The sequence below is a fragment of the Panthera leo genome, chromosome B4 (genome assembly GCF_018350215.1).
Source record: "Panthera leo isolate Ple1 chromosome B4, P.leo_Ple1_pat1.1, whole genome shotgun sequence".
Lineage (NCBI taxonomy): Eukaryota > Metazoa > Chordata > Mammalia > Carnivora > Felidae > Panthera > Panthera leo.
Window position 1 is genome coordinate 6,324,083 of NC_056685.1, and position 24,684 is coordinate 6,348,766.

The following is a 24,684-nucleotide window of genomic DNA, read 5'->3' on the forward strand; positions in this document are numbered from 1 at the left end:
GCCAATTTGGCAATGTGTCAAAGTCCTTAAGAAGGGGTCTCCTCTCCACTCTACCCATTTGTTCATTCACATATGAGATCATTGAAAGCATTTATTAGGTGCATGCTACATGCCGGGCATGGTTCTAGTTCTAAGCATACAGAAAGGACCAAAGACAAAAACCTTTACGCAGGCAAGCTTACGCTGCAGTGGGAGGAGACACATAATACACAAATAGAAAAAAAATCAGACAATCAGTGCTATAGGCAAAGGGAGGGCTGAAGTCTTGACAAAACGCTGAAAAACCTAGGAACTGAGGAAGCAAGTCCTGCGGCCACCTAGGGGAAGGGGGTGCCAGTGGGAGGGGCCAACAACTGCAAAAGGCCAGAAGCAGGTCCAGAATGTTCTAGAAAGAACAAGGGGGATTGTGGGGTGGACAGAGTGAGCTGGGGTGTGAACAGAGCAGGAACTCCATTATGAAGTATCCTACAGAAATAACAGGATGCCGTGCAAACATTTTATGCATAAAAGCAGACGAGAACAATACAGACAAACAACAGGGGCGTGTTTCAATCAATTTTTTCAAGTTTATCTATTTATTTTGAGGGTGGGCGGGGAAGGACAAACAGAGAGGGAGAGAGAGAATCCCGAGCACGGATTGATGCGGGGTCCCAAAATCATAACCCAACTGAAATCAGAATCAGATGCTTAACCAACTGAGCCACCCAGGTGTCCCTAAGTCTATTATTTACCTGCCAATCATGGAACTTTCCAGTCATTTAAAGTAGAAGACATTTTGGCATGTAGGTGGCAAATTCGTGTGTGTAAAATAATTAAACCGATATACAAAGTTACATATTCTAGGAAACAGAAATCTGAGAGAATATATACCAAACGTTGTTTCTTCAGGATAGGAAACTTCTCTCCTTTTGTTTTCAAAATTTTAAAGAATGGATACGTAGTAAAACTATAATTAAAAAATAGTCTTTAACCTAATAAATTGAAGTTCTAATAAGTTAGTAACACTTTCCCCAACAGGGAAATGCATTTCATTCAATGATTTGTCCCTCAGTCTCCAGGTTGCTGGACTCAGGTTCGCCGCTGTTAAGATGTGAATGGGACAGGGACCGGTTCCGTGTCACCTGCTCCAGCAGGTCCTGAGGGACACACACACCGTGCGGGAACTGTGACTGCACGATGGAGGCTGACATGGAGAAGCAGGAAAGAAAGTTCTGGACATGCCCCCCCCCCCCCAATGACTGAAGAACACACAGCCCCATAAGGACATCTCCACCCCTGAGCACCTTTACAGCACTGAGGTGCTCGACATCTGGTGTGAACAGAGGACTCATTTAGCTTTCAGTTCAACGTCTCTTTGAAAGGGAAAACGACGTGATCATCGCCAAAGATCGGCACGTACCAGACCTGAGATATGAGAACGCAAGAGGACACAAAAGAAGCCACGTTGTAAGAACGGGTTCCTCATCCTTCCTCAGAAAATCTCATGGACTGTTGGGACAGCTTTACTGGACTCTCGCTCACGGCACCGGTCTTCCTGAAAGGTGGTCTCCCTCCAGGCTTCCACTGAGTTCCTGGGACTCGCTAAGGCTAAGCGCGTGATGGCCTCCCCTCAGGTGACCCTCGCCGCCACCTTGTCGGGGAAGCAGGATGAACGGGTGAGGAAGCAAGGCCACACTCCTCAGGGGGCACACGCAGCCCCCGGAACCAGTCCGTCTCTTCCTGGGCAAGATTTCTCAATAGTCTCTCCACTCGGTTCCTGGAGGAGTCTTCGTACAGGCTCCCAGGCAAGAAGGCTGACTTCTGGCACACCAGTAACTATGCAAGTACTTCTTTTCCCCTGTGCTGTTCGCTAAAGGGCACGTGCCCTCCCTCGAAGCCTGCCACGTTAGGAGATGTGGACGTGTCCCCGGGAGAGAGTCCAACGTCACATAAATATCGGCTGTCAATGGCAAAGCCATGGTAAGAATCCTCAACCACAGAGTAAACTGAGGAGTAAGTAAGCCAGAGAGATGTAAGTTCCCAACAATCGGAAATATTTTCAGATATAAAAAATCACCCAAAGGGTTTTACTCCCCCAGCTCTTTTCAATCAAAAGCAGGTTTTTGCTCAAGAATCAATCAGAAAGCTAGAAACGAGAATAAACCTCCAAATCCAGTAACAAGAGGGACCCTCTCAGGTGCCAGATGAACTACGGTAGTAATAAAAAGAATGACACAGCCAAACCCGAAAGAGAAGAGAATCTCCAGATGCCAAAACACCAAGAGGCCCACAAAGGCAGAGCCGACCAGCCCGGGAACGTCTGGAGCTCACACGGGGCAAAAGATGACCACGGGCTTGAGAGAGGAGAGCAGCCGGAGCAGAGACCACCATAAAACGCCCGGCCCCGGTCAGCTGCCCAGTCTGCGAAAACGGGACCAGACAACGTCAGCTCACCGAAAGGGACAAGGAGCAGACACGGCCGCTCCCTGCCCAGGGCTCCGCTTAAGGGGGGAGAGAGAGGAGTCCCGAGCTCCTCCAAGCCAGGGGCATCCGTGGGGAGGCAAATTTGCAATCTGTATCGTACAGGATGACAAATGCACGTGACATTCGTCCATTCGTTCCTCCCTCCAATAACCAGGGACACGGGCACGTACCAGGCACTGTTTCAGGTGCCGGGGATGCGTAAGTGAGTAACACCGATTTTAAAAATCAGAGGAGGGGCGCCTGGGTGGCTCAGTCGGTTGAGCGGCCGACTTCGGCTCAGGTCACGATCTCGCGGTCCGTGAGTTCGAGCCCCGCGTCGGGCTCTGGGCTGACGGCTCGGAGCCTGGAGCCTGGTTCCGATTCTGTGTCTCCCTCTCTCTCTGCCCCTCCCCCGTTCATGCTCTGTCTCTCTCTCTCTGTCCCAAAAATAAATAAAAAAATTTAAAAAAAAATCGGAGGAGATAAAGACGGTAATAAATAAATACTCTAGGACTTGCAAAATTCTTAGAACACTGGGCAGACTCTAATGCAAAACCAGATGGAAGGAATTACTTCACTCTAAGGATGAGGGAACTCGCACAGAAATAACAAGCACCACTGAAACTCAGTTCACCATGAGAAATCACAACCCACAGAAAGAAACAGAAGAGGCTGTAAAACAAAATGAATGACTAGGGATACAGAGAACCAACACAAGCAAGCTCTAGCGGTCCTGAACCTGAATGCTTCACACACACACACACACACACACACACACACACGCGGACAGATCTTCAGTCTCACGATATTTTGATGCACTTTCTAGAAAATCATAGAACAAACAAAAATAGAGAATATGTAACGGTTGAACAGTTCAATTAATAAGGTTGGCCAAACGGAACACTCTGACGGTAAATGGGAAAGCACGGCTAAAACAGATACTATATAATCATACGAATATCTAAATATGTATTATATGAACATATAATATTCGTCCGCAAATATACAGACATTACCAAAACTGTCTCCAACAGAAGTGGTAACCATGGCTAAACTTCACAACCTTTCACGGAAATAAATTCATACACAACACAACACAAACCTAAACAGCACCGGCTCCAGATGGTTTTACAAGGTAGTGTTACCAAACCTTCAACAATCGGCTTACCCGTTACCTTACTTACACTAACTGTTCTGGAGCCACACTGCCTAGGAGAGCGGCTGGATAAGAAACAAACAAAAACCAGGGGTATATTCCATTAGACTGGCCACAGCCGATAAAAAAAATCAAAAGAATAAAAAAAAAAACCCACCCATTCACAACAGCAAGCGAACAGGAAGTATCTAGGAAAATTACTAGCAAAAAAAAATTGTAAAAAAGGTAACACAATAAAACGTCCATTTTTCTAAATTAATTAATTAAGTCCAATGCACTGTCAGTCAAAATCCAATGGGTTTTTTTCACAGTGTCTTACAAACTGGTTCTAAAATTCACATAGGATAACCTGCAAAAAACAACTAAGACAGTTTTGAAAAGGAAGAAAAGGTCGAGGGAGTCACTGGATGGATATCGAGACATAAAGTAAAATCGGTTTTTAAAAGTGAGGTATTTATGCAGAGACGGACAAACAGCAATGAAGCAGAAGAACTAAGAACGGATAAGGTTCTCAGCCCTCGAAGGGACCGGATGCGTGTTAGTGGGGGCATCACCCATCAGCGAGGAAACTGCACACTATTCAATGAATGATGCTGAGGCAATGGCTGAATCTGAAACTCCAATTCAACCTAAGTGAGAAAATAAAAGCAACCTCTTTTCATCCCTCGTGCCGTGCAAAACTTAACTCCGAGAGTACACTAAAAAGCTAACTACAGAAAATGAAACCGCAGGATTGTCAAAGGAAACATAGAACATCAATAAAACAAAGTTTATCTAAAGCCATAGACAAATCATAATGGAAAAGGCTGGTTTGACCACATTATCGTTTCGTATTCCAATATAACATAAAATACCATTAGAAAGTGAAGCAACGAGCCACAGGCTAGACTATTACATATTGTGACGCGCATGGCGAGAGAAGAAATTCATCCTCAAACATATAAATACTTCTACGATCCAAAGAAAAAGGAGAACAATATAATAAGCAAAGCAAAGGCAACACAAATTGTGAACAAGCGTATGATGAACTGCTCCACGGCACTAGCAGATTAGGGACACCAAAATGAAACCGGAGACCCATTTCCCAGGCGTCAGGATGGCACTTGTGCACGCCCCAGCGTACCACAGAATGGTGAGGAAGACGCCAAATAGGATCTCCAGCAACTCCACTCTCTGGGTATATCCCCGGAGAGATCTCTCACTTTGGGCACAGGTACAAAGATGCTCTGAGTACCATTCCCAACGCAGAAAAGAGTTAATGCCTCAAATGTCTTTAAACGGGAAATGGATTTCAAGAATTAACGTATATTCATAAAACAGCAAAATGAGTAAGGAATCTATACGCATCAACACGGAGGAAAATCTGCAAAATGTTACAGGAGGAAAGTTACATAAGGGTGGGCATAGCGGGATACTCTTTACATGCCTATCAAAAAGATCTGCTGCAGGGGCGCCTGAGGGGGCTCAGGCGGTTGAGCATCCAACTTCCGCTCAGGGCATGACCTCACGGTTCCTAGGTTCGAGCCCCGCGTCTGGCTCTGTGCTCAGAGCCTGAAGTGTGCTTTGGATGAGGAAGGTGGTTATGGGGGGGGTGGGGGGAGACGGGTGGGGCGGTTGGAGACCCGGCAGAGAGGCAGGGGAGGGAAGGGGAGGAATACAGGCAGAACTGCAACATTCAACGCTTAACAAATACGGACCGAGAGCCGCACTGCTTTAGCCACTGAGGATAAGCAGAGAACGAGACAAAAATCCCTGCTGTCGGTGAACTTTCACTTCGCTGGAGAGACACATAAAAACCAGGGCAAAGAAGGAAAATATACAGCAATTGTATCTCCCATGATAATAAATTCTGTGCAGCAAAGCCATGCAGGGAAGGAGATAAAAACGTTGAGGGTAGAGATTTGTAATTGACACTAAACAGGACAGAGAAGAAAGACCGCCCCAGCCAGGCGGCACCTCAGTCAGATGGAAGAAGGACAGACAACCTAAGCGGGGGTGGAGGAGGGCCAGGTCTCGGGAATGGCAAGGAGGAAGGCGGGACTGGACAGACTGGAGTGGGGGGCATCTTAGGAGATGAGGCCAGACAGGGAACTAGTGGGCGCTGTAGGCTGGGACCATGACCTGGAATCTCCACTGACCTGATACTTGAGTTATCAAGGCCTCGGACAGTCTGAACAGAGGAGGGACGTGTGCGATTTCCACCTTAGCACAACCAGCCTGAGCATCTCATTGAAGAACACGTGCAATGCCGGAGGCCACTGCAGTAACCCAGGAGACGTCTGACGGTGGCCTGGACCAGGGTGGTCGTGATGACACATGGTCAGATCCTGAAAACACTGACGGGATTCACCGATGCAGTAATTAGGTGAGAAACACACGGTCAGCGGTGACTCGGTCTTCTATTATATTCTATGATGCTTTATTTCATTTTTTAAAAATCTGACTCCAATGTGGCCAAATGCCAGCATCTGTTCCCTCAAGGCAGGGGGTCCAGGAGATTATGTGCATTTATTCTTTTCTGTACCCTGTGGTACGTCCGAAACATAACAGATTACCGAATGGGGTACGTTCATCGGTCAGTGTCTGAGGTTTGTCTTCAGGAAAAGAGGACACCAGTTAGGGTTCACTACTCTGAGTCTTGATAATAATAAAACCACACCTTCACTTCTTAAATCGTCTTAACGGTTCACGTGCCTACTATTAAGATGGCCAAACAGCGGGGACAGAGAGCTAAAGGAAGTGATTCACTTTTAGCCTCTGCACACCCATTTTACAACCGATTCACAATAAATGCAAAAGCTTAATATTTTCTACTAAGATCCCCCCCGGGTAGGATGTTCACTCCTCTTTTTCTACGACTAATCCTTGATGTTACACGCCAAGGAGGTTAATGAAATAGTCTAAAAATCGCAAGTCATGGTTGATAACCTATATTTGCTTTTGCTTCACAGGTTTATTTACTTGTTTCATCACTTTTTATAGCGTCTATAATTGTGAATGGCTGTTTGCTAGTTTTAAACTAATGGAACAAAACTTCCAAGGATCTGTCCTTTGCTTACCAGGAAAGCACTTTCTCTCCCAGACATCCTGAAACCTTCCTACCCATTCTAGCTTACACACTACTTGTCTCTAAAGTCTGGAGACAGATTTTTTTTTCTGAATTCTTTAACGTTTTATTTAATTTTTTGAGACAGAGAGGGACAGAGCACAAACAGGGGAGAGGCGGAGAGAGAGGGAGACACAGAATTCGAAGCAGGCTCCAGGCTCTCAGCTGTCAGCACAGAGTCCGATGTGGGGCTCGAACCCATGAATACGAGACCATGACCTGAGCCGAAGTTGGATCCTCAATCGAATGAGCCACCCAGGCGCCCCATGGAGACAAATTTTTTTTTAACTTAAGAAACAGATTCAAAACAATGTAAGTATGGGTCTCTGTTCTCTGCAGATCTCCCATACCATCAGATATCTTTTGTTTCATCAGCTCCTTCCCACTGGGGAATGAGTGGGGATAATATCTTTTGTTTAGGGATCAGGCAGCATGTAATTTTAAGTGGTGTTTACCGTTCTAACGGAAATCTAAACAACGTAACACATTCGTGAAAGCATATATACAAGAAACCATCTAAAGTCACTTCCCAACGTGAGTAATAAATCCGATGTACTGTACGTACAAAGTTCAGAACTTGAGTTAAAAGCAACTTTTATAAGAAGAGCACATACGTTCGTAGGTTAATAAAGAGCGGTGTTTGAAAAAATTCTATGGCATGATCCCCGGCCTCGCTGTTGACATTTAAGACTCGTAACAAATTAGCTCACAAGCAAACCATAAAATCACGTCTACCAAAAACCCTACCATCACCCTCTCAATTTTAATGCACTTTAATTACAAAAATAGGTTTTACTATGTGCGTAACATATACTCAACATATTCTCCCCAAATGGTGAGAGCTCAGCAGATAAATTAGCCAAGACTTTGTTATAATCACAGGCCCCGGGACAATTATTCCCTAGAATTCTAATTCTCCAACTGTATTTCTCCAAACATCATGAAATGCAATTCTCCAAAGAGGCACACCTACTTTCCAAATAAATACCCAAATTATGCCAACAGTCTCTTTTCTAAAATGCATTTCTAACAGTGTAATCAGTTCATAAGAAATATATTTTAAAAAATCTAGAGATAGTGTTAAACATGAAAACCCTGCTTAATGGAATAATCCAGCAGCCAAAATGCATACCCAGATATTTTCCCTTTTTTCACCATGTGAGGAAATACCCGAGTAATTTTGTTTCTTTAAATTCTTCAACAGATCTTATTACTACCTAGGAATTTTATAATTTCCAACCAGGCAGCATTTTAGATACCCAGGAGGAAGTCTTTCTTCGACGACCTGGACCCATCCGCACAAATGCTCAGATCACAGAAGTCAGGAAGGAGTAGAGATCGTGTGTGGGACTGACTGTGAGATTCAACAAGTGACCTGTTGCTAAATGTCACGCAGGAAAGGACGGCGACCTTTCTCTGATCTGCTACCGCTCGATCGTTCGTGATAAGAAACCTATCATGCTAGAGGAATACAAAGATATCCAGCCTTGTGTCACTGGTTTGATGCGGCAGAGCGCCCGTGGAATCCGGCAGGCGTCCCATCTGATTGACAGTCACGATCTGGCCAGGGTCCCCCGCGAGGACCCTCGGGAACTGGCGTCCTCTCCGCCGCGGAGCACAGAATCGGGGAGGGCGCCTCTCCCCGTTGGTCACCACCCGCGTGGCCTCGGACGGGTCACACGGGCTCTGTGACTCCGCCTCGTGCCAGGGCAAGGCTCATTTCGAGGACGCCGTTGACCCAGGCACTCGGAACGGTTCGGGGAGTGGTCTGCACCAGCCTACCGTGCTCTAACGAGACCACATTCCGCTGCTGCGCGGCTTTAAGGAGAAGAACCAGCAGCTGACGTGGGGGTACCTTCGCCCGGTGGGGATGAGCACGGGGAGCATGGGGGGGGGGCGGTGAGCGGCCAGCGGAGCACGGCACAGACGGGCCAGGCAGGTGCAGCAGGGGCAAAGGCTGCCTCTGGGGCACGACGACCCCCAGGCATCTGGAACTTAACCTGTGGGTATTCATTAACCTCCCAGCGTGAGGAACGCTAGAAAGAATCCAGGCCCTGGGGACCTGGAAAGGGCAGCACAGAACCCCTGCATTTTTTGTGATCTGTTAAAATCCTGCAGGAAGTTTATTCATCTCATCTCTTCCTGCAATTATTCTATCACCCCCTCTGTTTTCCCTCCCACCCCCTCTCCCTCCATCCGGCTGCTCTCTTCCCTGCAGGAGCGTCAGATCTGCAAGGGGCAGCAAACCACACGTCACCCCATGACACGCAAGGTACTTACCAAGAATGTGGTTCGTGGGTTCCAGTTTGACATGGTTTTAGTGCGACCCGGCTCCCGACTTAATTATTTTAATGTGTTACGGCATCACACTGTTGGCTACCAGACCGTGAGCTTGGGAGAAAATTAACTTCATGGAAATAAAAACGGAGAGAAATGTTTCTTCCGCATGATGCTGCGTTTCTAACGCCACTTCTCGAACACCTTCAAGCGTTCAGCCTCGATCGCTTAGCTGTGCCCTCGATGGCTTAGCTGTGCCCTCTGTCACCACACCCCAGCACCCCCGCACACCACGGCGGATGGGGAGCCACGGCGGACAGAGTGGACTTCTCCAGAAGCCCGAAGTCACGCACCTCGCCACGGGAAGGAGCTGTGACAGAGTCCCGTGTCAAGCCACCTGTGAGACGTGCCGTTTTCCCACAATCGAAATCGTTTACAACATAAACTTCTCGAGATCATCGGAGGCACACTTCGGTGACGCCACCTTCCTCAGCCACCCAAACCCTGCACGTTTTCACGGAATACAGACCTTTGGGAGGTGTAAGATTGACTCCATTTTTAAGGCACCATTGTACTGGTAAAATCCCCAAAGAATCCGCATGGCACAGCATTGAGAGTTTACTAGGTTCTGGTCTTAGGTCGTCAATAGTCACTTGGAAAAAATGGTTGTTAAAAACCTGAAAGAGAAAACAACCACAGAGCCAAGGGTTAATTCCTCGGGATTATCACACGATGCCGGTATGAAACGCTGGCACAGCTTCCAAATGCAACAAATAGGTTTCATCGAAAGGATTCCGACACAGCCTGGCACCTCAGTGGATAGCGCCAAAATGATCCAGTTCAAGAGTCGATCACTGTGGCCGCTTTAATGGAAAGATAAGCGGGTGAGTTGTGTACATACGAAAGCACAAAACGACGTCAGTGATTTTAGAGAAGTCAAGGGACAGTCAGTGCTGGAAGAAAAACACTCATGAAGGAAGACAAACCCAAAAGCCAGGATGGGCCCTGGAAGGTCAGTGGTTTCTCCACGTCCACGGCAGGGACCCACGGCCTCAGAGCAAATCATTTAAGAACCCCACTGTCTGGCTTGGAACATTCTTCCTAAACTAGGATTCCTGGCTCCCTCATGTACAGAATATTTTTCTGGAGGCAGCCTAATTAAAATCAAAGCAGGAACGCACACTCAGTCTTGTTCTTCTTCAAGTTACTTCTGGTAAATAGCCCTCATTCTGCTGCCTGAGATCTGCCTCTGAAAGGAGACTTTATGGAGCAAAGGATCAAACTTCGCCCTCCCGGTAAGCTCTTCCCTCTGTAGCCCGATTCAAAACCACACCTTCCCTCCCACACTCTGGCCTTCCAGCCTCCTCTGGTCCCTTCCCTGCTGTGTCTTTCTCCTTAGCATTTGACATGTAACTTTCTATTGATTTACTTCCTTATCCTCTACCATCACCCATTAAAATATAAGCTCTGTAAAAGCAGGGACTTTTGTCCACATTCCCACTGTCCAGAATAGTGCCTACATTAAATGCCAGTGGGATCTAATCTCACATGCACGTGCACACACACCACACACACACACACACACACACACACACGTATATATTAAAAACCTGGAATTCTGATGGCAGAATTTGTTAGCACCACTAGACCCTGTGAGCATGGGCACTGAGGAATCTCCAAAACCTATTAAAACACATATTCGTGTGCACATACTTCAGAAGAAAAGCTGAATCAGTTTCCTCAACTCCATCAGGGTTCATGTCCCACGTGGTATAGAAACACTGAGCAATCTGGTCCAAAACCTGTAGGTCTCAGAACTAAAACCTAGAGCAGTTAACCTGCTGGCCCAAGGCTGTGCAGCTCAGAGCCAGCCTTGAAAGAAACAGAACCAAGATTCTTTATCTAAACAATACAATATAATTCACAGACACAGATGATGGTCATTGTCATCAGTGGATCCCCAAACACACAATCTGTAATCTCACCGTCCTGCTAAAGGTTGGGCATTTAAAACACAGTTACTTGCTTTATCTGTTGGCTTTAATGTTATTTATTTATGTCTTTAATAGTTGTGCCATGAAGGAAAGCCCCGAGGAAAATGAAAATGAAGTTTTCATTATCATGAGTAGTAACAGCACAGCATTATGTTCTCAAACATAATATTCTAAAGCCTTCTCCGACGTCAAGACAATTATGTCTAATTATAAATACCTACCACCTTAGAACATCCTGAAATCTCACTACATGCGGGGGGACCTTGAACCTGCCCATCTAAGTCCTAAGAGGCCAAAGCATACAGTCCAATCCACGTGTGTTCTACACCACAGGGCCAAAAAGGGTTCGTGCGGAACAGAAAGACTGAGCGTTTTATCCTTCGTAGAAAGGGTAAGAAGAAACAAAATGAAAAAGAAACTGTAGCTTAAAAAAAATCAGAGAAAATATCCTCCCTGCCCCCACCCCCAATAAGACTTATTTATTGTGAAACCAAGCTACTGTCACCGGAAATCTATCCCACAAGACACCAGTATCTGGGCTGAGACTATCCGTAATTAGTATGTCACATTCTAACGGTACAGATTACGATTATTTGCAGGCATAAAAATGTGAGTCCTCTGTGGAGACACTGAGCACACCGGCATCTCTCTTTCGTTTACTGTATAAATACCAGGGGAAGGGGACACTGTTGCCTCTTAGAATGAGGACAGGGTAACATTTATGCAGATAAATGGGCAGCTGGCATTACCACATCAGCTGCTGCTGGGACAAAGGGAAATTCTGGCCAGCGTGCAGCAAGGTAACACTTATCAGTTTTGGGAAAATGTGCAATTACCAGAATGCACGAGGAAAACCCCCAAAGGTCAACTTAAATAAAAAAGCTTTTTAACGGATGGTGTTATGACCGGGAACATAAATCGCAACCCTAGAAACCACCATGGAAAGCATCACTCCGTATTTTTTTTTCTCATGGGCCAGTTGTTCTCCAAATAAATCAGCAGTGATGTAAAAGTAATTTACGTTCTAAAGAAAACCTATGTAGAAGAAAAGAAACACAGCGATCACAACCGTCTTCCATATTGTGACGTACATCTTACCAAATCGTGAATTAAAAAAAGACCACGCCGAATGACTCTGAAACGCCCACCCCTGTATTAACAAATCCAGGCTTCCTTAGTGAAAGAAATGAAAATGGAATTGAGTTTTGAACCGTTAATTAAGTTCCCTCACAAAAGGCCATTAACTAAAATATACACTGGGCAAGAATGTGGCTTTGGTCTCTCCCGCCATCTGTAAGAGGACACTCAAGGTAGAAACACGTGCTTCAGGTGTGACTTCCACAGGTGACTTCCTCGACGGGGAAGGGACATTACAATCTGAAAAGCCCATCGGGCCGTAATGACAGTGACTTTACATTAAAAGGCAATTTCGTCTTAAATTCGCCAATCGGAGGAGCAGGCTCCTCCCTTCATGGATGAAAGCCAGTGACAAAACGCAAGCGGACGGGGTGGGGGGACACACTGGAGATGGGAATCGGCTTTCCGCCTTTTTCTCGGGTGTTCGAACTATAAACACATCACTCTAACGCCTGCCAGCGGGAGAGGACCAGGCTGCCATTGCAACGCTGACGACGCGTGACTCACGAGCATGTTGTGTCAAAGATAACGGGAACCAACAGGGACACTGAGGTGGCCACGGCCAACAGCGCAAGGTGGATCAGAGTCGCGGCAGAGGTCGCTGCTGCAGACCCAGCGGGCGTCTGGACCTTCTTCCCGGCCACTCGGGGACACCAGCGTCTACAGTCTGCCCTCCCCGAATCTCTGCTGCAACGGGAGACAGGTGACCGGCCTCGTTCTCTACGACCAGTGACAGCGGGGCTGGCGAGAAGGTGCCTTCCGCCGGGTGCAGGGGTGCCGCGGCACGCCCCTGCAACCGCGTATTTCATCCGGGCGGCTGTGAGCAGCAACACGGGGGCTGAGGTGGAAAGCAAAGCGGGAGGCTCACCTTGGTCACTGATGCGGGACAGATATGGAAGGGCTCGCTCAAATTCACTGTTTCTAGCTTCATCCCGACCGTGAAGAAATGGCTTCTCAGATCTGCATGATCCTGCAGGGGAAGCGACAGAAAGTTTGAAAAACCAGCCGTGTTGTGCATGAACTCGGGCACTGTCTGGACGCCCTCCTTAGACATTTTATTGGGTAACTAAAATCGGATTGAAACAATTAACCCTCCCCCATTGCAAATTTCTCATTATTGCAAGATACTGCAGATTTAATTATTTTCTGTGGGCTAAATTGCTTTTCCGAGGGAAGGAAACAAGCCTTTGTGGCCATGCTTGAATTTACACTAAGCCCAAAAAAAAAAAAAAAAGAAAGAAAGAAAAAGAAAAAGAAAAAAATCACACGGCAGTGCTTTGATCTTCCCAGGCGCTAGAACGGAAGCTCGGCCGAGTAATGGGGGCCATCAGTCATCTGAAACACACAGCAGGCACATCTTCAGCAAACGTGGCCTCGTGCTTCTGGAGGTAACTCCCCAGGGCTTCGAGGAGACCCTGTGGGTGACACGGCCTGTCCCCGCGTCCTGTGCCTGAGAGCTCACAGCTTATCAGTTCCTGGTGGTCAGCCGCCCATCTGGGGAATGTGTGCCTGTAGAGGTCCAAACAGCTCTGCCCGCGATCGGAACCCGACTCCGGCTCCATCAGGATGAGCCACAGCCCCTGTTTAATAGGTGTCTGGCAGTTTTAAAACCCGCTCACGGCAACCTTCTGTGTGCGAGACGGAGCTCCCCTGCCTTCTCGAGCAAAGAAATGTCAGTGCCCGCTTTCCCTCCACGGCAACAGAGGAGGCTGGCTGGACTCGGGATGCCAGGATTTATCTGGCCGAGACGGAGGTCACCTCCTAATTCACAGTCCGTGCAAATGGTAGCAGATAAAGAAACGTATCCGCAGCCCGTCCCTGGGGGAAATAATAGCTACAAATAAATCCTACCATTTCTAAATTCATCACCTGGGTGAGAAGCACCAAACCTATCTAGGGATCTACTACTTGCTTCTATCTGCAGACCTCCAGGGGGTTTTTAATTAATTCAGAGGTGTCATTCCTCGTGCAGCCCTGAGGATCGGGCAGAGCCCCGCGGGGCTGGGGCTGCTCCCCCTGCAAAAGCTGGTCAGTGCCGTCGGTGGAGCGCACGAGACCAGAGAACCGCTTAGAAACCCCCCGCCAAGCCACTGCTCCACCAACGAAGGTGCAGGCTTTGAACACCCAGAGACCACAAGGACCCCATCTCCTGTCGTCACCGCAGTCTGCAAAGGTATCCGTACCCGGTGGGTGCTCAAGAAATGCTAGGTCTGGAGGAAGCAAGCAGTGTCACATCTGGCGGCGGCAGGGGTGAGGGGTTGATCCACAGGCAGGGATGTGTCCAAAGTGCAACGGCGTATGACAAAAACTCAATGGAAGAACTAGCCCGTTCCCAGCCTTTATCAATTCTTCCAGAACTCAACGATCAACACTGTACAGAGATTAGATGCATATAAGGAAAAACACAAGGAAACACCCCTCACATGCAGGAGATGATTTTTATGTTGAAAATATGGCGTTTATTTTTAATGGTGGCTGGGAAACTGGCTCAGGGGGGAAAAAAACCTCAAAAGATACCATATAGAGAGTTAATGCATATTAACACATAATAATGCAGATCGACCACAGTGCCAGGGCAAAGCCAGAAAGCACGGGGGATGACAGAAAAGCAGTAACCCTGAACCACAAAGGACGCGCTGACACCTGAATTACAAGATTAAAAGTTAACGTTCCTGTCGGACATCCATATCACCCCCACACCCAGCATCTCACTACCAGTGGGAACGCACGCACATCAGTGAACTGTGCAGATAAACACTTTTCCCCTTTTAAGTTCAAAAACCCTTTCCCCTTTTGAAAAAAAGGAATTATTCAAAACCGTAATATAACACAACTTTACCTGAATATAGTCAACAAGTTGAAGCAGTCATTCTTACACGGCTTGACGATACAGAACTTTCCTCAGGAACTAATGACACATTGGTACCTTGAACAATGCGGGGGGACAGGGGAGACAACGTCCTGAACACTTGAGAACGGGCGCGTAACTTCTGACTCCCCACCAAAACTTAACTAAGAGCCTCACGTTGACCAGGAGAACCCTTACCAATCCCATAAACAGTCGATGAGCACATATTTTGTACGTTGTGTGCATGACGTACGGTATTCTCACAACAGAGTAAGCTAGAGAAAAGAAAATGTTAGGAAGAAAATCTTAAGAGAAAATACATTTACGGCACTCTCCTGTATCTATCGAAGAAAAAAATCTGCATGTAGATGGAGTTCAGGTCAATGCTGTTCAAGGGTCGACTGTTTAATAAGCGGCCCAGACGAATATAGTATTTTCACAGACGTTCTGCTTCTCTCTGCTATCAGATGTCCCTCCCTGTTACACCGTTCCCTCTCATTACTAGAGATGTGACTCACCAATAATAGAACATTTATAACTTCTGGCAGCCTCCACCACCAGATCTGCTCTCTTTGCAATTTCCCTCTATCACCTGTTTTCTCTTCCCCTCTGTTTCCGCTGAGAGGTTCCTGACGACATTCTGGGCGTCTGGTCTACCTGCCATCTTCAGCCTTTCTTGACTTCAGCTGTGTGCCCACATATACTTCTGTCCCTACCTTTGCTCTGAGTAGAGGCAGCTTTCTCAGGCAGGGTTGACACGGGACTGCCAGAACCCTTCGACATCCCAGGCTCTCCGTTTGACCTTGACCATGGACTTGAAGTCTTTAGCCAAGTTTACACTCACCCTATATCTACCGGAAGGTCTCTCCATCACAACTCCTGATGCTGAAAAGTCTATGGGACCAGTCACCCTACACTGCTAGATGTCCCTTAACAGGTGCCTTATGTTACACACAGTTGTCGGGTGGGACCAGGCAATGGCCGCTTTTCCTTAGAAATAAAGCATCAAGGCTTAGGGCAAGAATTTGCTCCTCAGATAACCTTCTCCTTTGGCACCTGCGGCTGGTGTTATAAATGTTCGTCGTTCATGATTTCTGCGTCTACCTCATCCAACCGTATCTCCAGGTAAAGAGGGGATCATTTTGTGCAGATATCACACACTCTGTTCCCTCTTTCCTGGAGTCGCCAAGCGCCGGTCAACCACCGAGTGGTGTCATCCGTAAAAAATACCATTCAGGTCACAATCACACATGGCCAAACGGGGGACAAAAATAAAATGTTAATGACATTAGTATTTTTTAAAATAATTAAAATGGTGTTCTGTCTCAATGATATGAAAATATTTCTTTAAATGTTTATTTGTTTTTGGAAAAGAGAGTGAGCAGGGGAGGGGCAGAAAAAAAGAGGGGGACAGAGGATCCAAAACCCACTGTGGGGCTGGAACTCACAAACTCTAAGTGAGACCATGACCTGAGCTGAAGTCGGATGCTCAACTGACTGAGCCACACAGGCACCCTGCCATTAAAATATTTTTAAACAATTTAAAAATGATGCTTAGTGAGCAAAGGTTTACAAAGAAGTCTTTCATGGTCATCTAGGGCTTGGATTTCCTACATCGTAAACTATTTTGACTAGCTTTCAATTACATGCAAGCACACAAAATTCTTACTTGTGAAATGCATCTGTTTTTGTCCCAAACTATGTGAAAATCCTTCAACCCTCTCATTTAATATACTGAAAAAGGAACCCAGATATTGTGATGGGTACCTGTATTCGAACACAGATGTTTATATTCTGGTCTCAAATATCCACATCTATCCAGAAGAACCTCTTAAACTTGAAGTCTAAATTTCAGAAACAAGCCCAGAAATTATACAACACATTTCTGTAGCCACAGCCCTACCCTTCACTTTCTTAAAGTCACTTTTAATCAGTAGTTAATCAGTATTAAAAAAAACAAAAAACAAAAACAAAAACAAAAAAAGAGGGATGCCTGGGTGGCTCAGTTGGTTAAGCCTCTGACTTTGGCTCAGGTCAGGATCTCACAGTTTGTGAATTCGAGGCCCACATCAGGCTCTGTGCTGACAGCTCAGGGCCCAGAGCCTGCTTTGGATTCTGTGTCTTCCTCTCTTTCTGCCCCTCCCCTGCTCACACTCTCTCTCTCTCTCTCTCTCTCTCTCTCAAAACCAAATAAATGTTAAAAAAAATTTTTTAAAGGAAAGACAAATCTTCCAATGTATAAAATCCCACCCATTTCAAAGGTAAGTCAACACAACAAAGTCTTTTACATCCAGAAGCAAAGACACATAAGGATTATGAGTTTGATTAAGACCATATATACACCGCTCTAATGTTTATGTTCTTCATGAACCATGATGTCATAAACTTTATACTACAAGAGGCAGAACAGTGTCTTCTCAAAGACTGAAACCTCCCACAGGCCCCTGGAGACCTTGAAACGAACATGACATGAGGCCATGTGTTATGTGCAATACTTCCCCGTCAATGCATAACTCTCTCATTTATGTTCTGCGGTTCACCCAATTAGGACCCCAACAAGCATTTATTGAATTAAGCTGAGGAAATGTCCAAAACTAGATGACTTTTTGATATTCATTCCAATTTCAGAGTGTAGCATTTGCTCAATAAGCGTGCGTTAGACATTGCCAAAGTACCACACATGCAGAGATGCAAAGAACACACACACACACACACACACACACACATACACACACGCACACACACATTATGAGAGGGAGAAGGAAAAAGACAAAGAACAGCTATGGAATATCCAGGCTTAGAAGAAATTCCAGAATAAACATTTTTTTCCTGCAGCATATAAAAATCACTACTGCTATGATGATGGCAATCTGAGGGTTTCCAGGAGTGAATCTTAATTTGGAATATGAATATGACTCGGGAGAGTAAAGAAAAAATTATGGGAAAGTGGCTTGGTAAATTTAGCTCAGGAGACTGGACCTTAAAATACCAGATTTAGGCATGTCAGTTTGATCCAAAAAGGCAAAAGAGTCATTGATACTCCTAAAAAATACGGAGTTATTTTTAAGACAATTAAAGAATTCAACGGCAGTAAGTTTCCAAAATAAGACAACACACAGACCTTCCGAGCTCTGTGTGTGTGTGCGTATATAGGTACATTCATATTGGTATATGAGGAAAGGTACTGATACTCTCATTGAAAACCAAATTTAATCGCCCCCAGACCATTTACTTGAGGCTGCTAATGCAGTCAGAGTACATGCATTCATTTTCGCAAACACAAGCTAATCATTCTCGGTGTTAAAAAGAGGGAGAGCTCCTGGCCCCTGAAGATGATTCACAAAACCGATTATCTACCGAGAGATAATGGAAAATTCACTATGGTTTGAGAGATGCATTCTGGCCTCTGCAAAGCTCTAGAGAATCATTCACACCTCACAATTATTGGATCAAGAATGATGTTATTCCTGAAATCAGGAGGGATTACTAAATGCTCAGTACATTCACAAATATGCCTGTCACAGTCAAGAAATACTGTTTATTTAAATGTACTGGAGTCCACTGAAATTGCTTACAGAAAAACTTTCATTCGAAGAAATGCTGGTAATGTCATTCCCATTTACACTCATCGCTACACATTTTATTCTTGCCCTAAAGTAGCTTTCTATTGATCAGAGATAAAATGCCATTCATTTCATTGGAGGACTGTCTTACCAGCCTACCTTAACAATCGCTCTTCAGGGAACCTTATTTTCAGCCGCACGACAATGTAACAGAGATTATATATACATCAACTTCTGTTCCCCATCAGTTTCCTTGTCTCTAGAACCCAAGAGCTTCATGCTTTCCTACTAAAGATGCAAGGACTCTACACCGAAAGTCATGGTTTGGCACATAATATCAATCACGGAAACAGGAACGAGGCAATATATTGTAAATGCCCCTAAGCACCTCCTTGTATTATCATTTCCCCCCTCACAAGAGATGATGGGGTAGTAGCCATCTTACAGGGAGGAAATTAAGACACAGAGAGGTTAGTTACGTCGGCAAGGGCACGGAGCTAACAAGAGAAGCCAGATTCAAATTCAAATGGTCTGACTACATCCACGATTAGCTTCAGGTGATACAACGGATGGGGAAGCAAAGGCCAAACAGGATCTTTTATTTTCTTTATTGTTAATTAAGTAAACAAATAAAAAAAATCCGTTAGAGCCTAGAGGCTCCTAAAATTTTATCTCAAAGACAGATACTGCCAGGTTTTATTTCTGTTCTTGATTTTTTTTTTAATCTTTATTTTTGAGAGAGGCGGAGCACAAGCAGGGGAGGGGCAGAGAGAGAGGGAAACACAGAATCCCAAGCAGTCTCCAGGCTCTGAGCTGTCAGCACAGAGCCCGATGTGGGGCTCGAAGAACCTTGAGATCATGACCTGAGCTGAAGTCGGACGCTTAACCACCCAGGCGCCCCTTTTTTTGGTTTTAAAGTTTATTTATGTATTTTGAGAAAGGGACAGAGAGAGAGGGAGAAAGAAAATCCCAAACAGGCTTTGCTCTGTCAGCACAGAGTCCGATGTGGGGCTCGATCCCACAAACTGTGAGATCATGACCTAAGCCGAAATCAACAGTCTGACGCTGAAACCGCTTAACTCGCTGAGCCATCCAGGAGCCCCACACATCTTGCCAGGTTACAAAGTAACAGCTCTTAATACCGATCATTTCCTTAACCTCCAATTTTCACTGTTAATTCATCACACTCTTTCAGCGGCTTATGAAAAACGTGTGTCAGAGGCTTCGGACACTAAAAATTACCCTCGAAATGTTTATATACACTCAGCCTTCATCCAAAATTGGCAAATGATTTTTACTAACTGCTTTCGTGTGTGCTTTAAGCAATGAGGATTGAAGAAGCGTGTGCTGCAAAATGCCTGTGATGCTTTCCAAGGAAGCCATCCTTCATCGATGCCTATTTTATCACAACATTATCAACGTTAACCCAGACAGGTTGGTCTGATAAACGCGGTTAACCCGGCAAACGTTCCTGGCTGATGAATCTCAATCAGTCAGTAGTATTTTAAATACTACGCGTTACGGGTGGGTGAATCTATACAGAATGAAGAGACAGCGGATGAGGTGGTTCCTGACAAAGTGTAATGCTGGGGGTGGGGGTGGGGGTGGGGGCGCCTGGGTGGCTCGGTCGGTTAAGCGTCCGACTTCGGCTCAGGTCACGATCTCGCGATCCATGAGTTTGAGCCCCGTATCGGGCTCTGGGCTGACGGCTCAGAGCCTGGAGCCTGTTTCGGATTCTGTGTCTTCCTCTCTCTCTGCCCCTCCTCCATTCATACTGTGTCTCTCTCTGTCTCAAAAATAAATAAACGTTAAAAATTTTTTTTTTTTAAAGTGTAACGCTGGGGAAGAAAGAGTGGACAAACCACCAGTGCATTTGGTTGTTTGGCTTTACGGTTCGGGCTTATGTCTCATGTTTTTCACCCGACACACTGAGGTCAGAGCATCCCGACCTCGAGCCAGCTCAGAGCCTTCCCCGAGGGGCGGCAGGTCCACGCCGGCCAGCCACCTCTTCCGACGTCAGCCTCTGACACAGTCCCTGCCTGGGAACGATCGCTACGCCTGGAGAAAGGCACGACCTGCTCCCGAAGAATCAAACACAGCTAGTTAAGAAACACCACCGCACGGAGCGGTCTTAGTATTAGCCATCCGTGAGTAAGCACCAGCCCAAACTTCTCTGGCACAGCGATAAAGGTTCAGGGCGAACCCCGGCGCTCTTTATAAAACAGACAAACGATTCTAAGTATCGATCTACGCAAGGAGACGGAGCATACGGGAAGCAGGAGACAGAGGAAAGAGAAGACTCGAAAGACGGAAACTGCCACCCTTTCAGGTCCCACTCGTGGGCCACATTCCTGCTTGAACCTGACTCCTCTCTCTGCAGTTATGTTAGGGGCCTGAAGAGCTGCAGGTTATGTGGGGACCACAGACTCCCTAAAATAGCCGATGCTTCCCCCCCCACCCCCGCTTCGTTAGATAAATACACCACCCGCGAGACAACAATATGAAGAATGCGGCAGCGGGGAGAGCGAGTTCAAACTAATTAACACAATGCAATTAAAATGCACTTGGTGAGGATCTCCACGCAAGAAAAGCGGTGAACTGCTCCCCGTGCGGAGACCAAACTCCTAACCCAAGTCCCGCGGTCAAACGCCACGGGAAATTTTCCAGTGGCGGCAACGTGGGCCTCAATCGTTAATTCTACGGTGCTTCCTTTTTCGCTTACGTTGGATAGGACATAAAATGGACAAAAAGCAGCCCTGCAGTATGGCCCTGCCACATTTTTTGAGCATCCACATCTCTTAGTGTATATCGTACCTACACAAAAAATACCGCACGGCGTCATTTTCCCGGGGCCAACATGCCAGCATTTGGGGTCCTCGGGGAACTCAAACATTGCATATGCCCATTTTCAAAGGCCTCGGGTAATTTACATAATTTCTAAAAATAGGCTTCAGTGAAGTCAAAGGAAGGTTTTAATTAGTATTACATTCAAATTGATATATAATGAACTACACTTTAATTCCTTTCCTCGTATCAGCATGATATGCCATGCCGCAAGAAAAAAAAAAAGATCCAGTCCAATTTATCATACTGTTCCCCCTTTTTGTTTTACCGGTGATCCGGTGCTCGTGTGTTCATTAGGAAATTACTCTCATTATATTAGTTTCATCTAAAAATGGACAGGAGAATGCCAACATTTATTAAATCAATAGCATTATTACATTTTAATTCCACTGCACTGAATTAAATTTGGCCAATGAAATATTTATAACAAAAATGTAATAAAAAATCTGGGTGCGGAATACTAACAAGCATTTCCATTCTTTACTTACAGCTGTAAGCAGCAGCTTTATCTACTCTCCATGCAGTAAATCAAGCTGAAAAATAGTAGTGATGAAATGCAGTATTATATACTTCAACCTGAACCACAAGATTTACACCACGTAACTAGGGCAGACCTAGCTTCTCACGAAGTCCAAAAACTGGCACACTATGTTGTTTAAAACAAACAAACAAGCAAGCAAACAAAAAAACCAGAGCATTAAGAATGCCTTTCACTGGGGCGCCTGGGTGGCTCAGTCGGTTAAGCGGTCGACTTCGGCTCAGGTCATGATCTCATGGTTCGTGAGTTCGAGCCCCGCGTCAGGCTCTGTGCTGACAGCTCAGAGCCTGGAGCCTGCTTCGGATTCTGTGTCTCTTTCTCTCTCTCTGCCCCTCCCCTGCTCATGCTGTCTCTCTCCGTCTCTCAAAAAAATAAATAAATGTAAAAAAAAAAAAAAAAAAGAATGCTTTCACGGATTAACATTTAGCACCAGAAGAGCATCTGCAAGAAATTCAACCTCACTTAACAGCAAACCGTGGCTGATTCTGGGTGAAGGTCACCAGTGACACCAGAGACACCAGTGTCAGGTCACCAGTGAAGGTCACCAGTGACACCAGAGACAGCGTCTCGTCTCACACAGAGTTCATCCTCTCCTGGTAAGCAGGGGCGTCTCTTCCCGTTTCCACAGCAACGCCTGGGACAACCTTAGTGCCCTGGACGGAGGAAGAGTGTGATGGCCACTCTGGGCGGGGTCCAAGCTTGGCACCCCACTGACGGATTGCGGCTGACAAAAACACTGTGGGAAGCCCCCACATGCAACCAAACCATTGTCATGGAAATACGACCCTGGCGCTCGATGGTCCCCACTCGGGTAGGCACCACCCTTTAGAGAGAGGAAGGACAGCCAGTCACGAGCAGAACTTTCCCTCAAGGAGGGCTGACTTTGTGTCCCGAACCTTCTAGACCCGGAGAGCAGCTCCCGGAACACGGGGAGGGGGGAGGACCCCCAATTTTTTTTTAATTTTTTTAAGTTTATTTATTTTTGAGACAGAGAGAGACAGAGCATGAACGGGGGAGGGGCAGAGAGAGAGGGAGACACAGAATCGGAAGCAGGCTCCAGGCTCCGAGCCATCAGCCCAGAGCCCGACGCGGGGCTCAAACTCACGGACCGCAAGATCGTGACCTGAGTTGAAGTCGGACGCTTAACTGACCGAGCCACCCAGGCGCCCCGACCCCCAAATTTTTACGTGCTCGTTTGCCCGGCAGCCTGGCACGGGCCTCGTAACAGTTAAAGTCTCAAGTACCCTCCTCAAATCCCGACTGTTCTCGACTTCTGCTGGTCAACCTGTTTCCCAAAAGTATCCGTTCTCTAGGCTAGGGCTTCTCCACCTCAGCACTGTTGCCATTCGGGGACCAGATAGTTCTTTATTGGGGGTGCCGTCCTGTGCACCACAGGCTGTTCACCTTCATCTCCGACCTCTACCCTCTGGACGCCGGCAGCGCCCTCCCAGATGTGACCATCAAGATGCCTCCGGACCCTGCCAAGTGCCCCCTGGCGGGCGAATTCTCCCCGGTCGAGAACCACCAGTTCAGACACAGTCGCGAGAGAAGCCGGGTATGGGGGAGGGGACACCTGCACGTGTGGGCTCCTCCCTCTTCACCTTCCATGAGCCCCCCCAAAGCCCCTTGGTTCTCTTTGCCTCTGTCTCCAACATTAAGCCATCCCGGGAGCTCTTCAGTCTCTCGGTCTGATGAGCCATACAGACCATCCCTCTTGGTTCGGATTCACTCGATGCTGGAAATCCCAGCGTGGCACCTATACCAGTCTACACGGCAAATCCAGCATCGTTACTTACCCTCCCAAGGCCACCGCTCTTAACCTGCCTCCCTTCCTCCACAGCAACACCCGGTTTGTTACTTTTAAGGAGCACACTATCATCTCACACCCACAGACAAGCGGACCAAGTTACCCAGCGGGTGCTGTTCCCTGAGGAAAGCTTTACCCACTCGGCTGCCTGGACACGCAAAGACCAGGAAGCCCTACTTAAGATGAAATGAACCGTAAGGAAACCCATCCTGTCCCTAGTTAGGGAGCTCCCGGGGACCGGCCACTCAGCCTGGGTTAAGGGAGCAGCAACACCACCCTACGGGGCCCAGGTTCCTTCCGTCCCTCTCAACGCTCTGTGTTGAGTCCCAGGACTCTCGGCCAGAGGGGATAAAGTGCAGGGGAAGAAGAGAGAGCCACCTCCTCCCCACCTCTCTTCTAGAAACCACGTGGCTGGCTTCCCCGTGGATTGTTGACCCAAACTGGCCATGTGCCTCCTCCCAAGCCAATCACGGTCAAGAAAAATGGGGCCACTCCCCCTGGTCCACACCAGCGGTGGTTCTTCCACACGGGGAGCACCGCCGCACTCTGGAGTACCAGCATCTGAAAGACGTGGGGGCACTTGCTAATCGTGACAATAAAGAATCATCCTGCCCTAAGAGCCTCCGTCCAAGGTGACGAGTCACTCGACGCATTCCAGTTCACCTAGGATACTTGACAGGCAATCCTCAATGCCCTCGGGATTTATCTTCTCGTTCTCTGCTGCAATAATACTCATTGGGCTCAGCCTGTAAATACCCTTGTTTACTTCTTAAAGAGTGTCCGAAAGCAAAAGGAAAAAATATCTTGGCCCCAGGATTCAGACAGGTCTGTGTTTGCGTCCCGGAGGCACCACGGGGTCCCGGCCCAGGGCAGGACGAGAGATCAATGTGTCTGAGCCTGGAGTCTGCCCGAGTGCACGGACCAAAGGTGCCCGCCAGCGAGCTGCAAAGACACTGAGTGGGCACGTGGAGA

At 46.9% G+C, this 24,684-nt stretch overlaps 1 protein-coding gene across 15 annotated transcripts in view; it reads right to left on the reverse strand.

Moving 5' to 3' along the window:
• The window catches only part of SFMBT2 (Scm like with four mbt domains 2), a 225,133-nt gene that overhangs the window by 69,095 nt on the left and 131,354 nt on the right, over positions 1–24,684 (reverse strand). For all 15 annotated transcript variants that reach the window (XM_042944803.1, XM_042944808.1, XM_042944809.1 and 12 more), the window contains 2 exons: positions 12,981–13,082; positions 9,511–9,658 (listed from right to left, as the gene is read on the reverse strand). In XM_042944803.1, the coding sequence (XP_042800737.1) occupies positions 9,511–9,658; positions 12,981–13,082 (250 nt within the window). The remainder of the gene's footprint in view (positions 1–9,510; positions 9,659–12,980; positions 13,083–24,684) is intronic.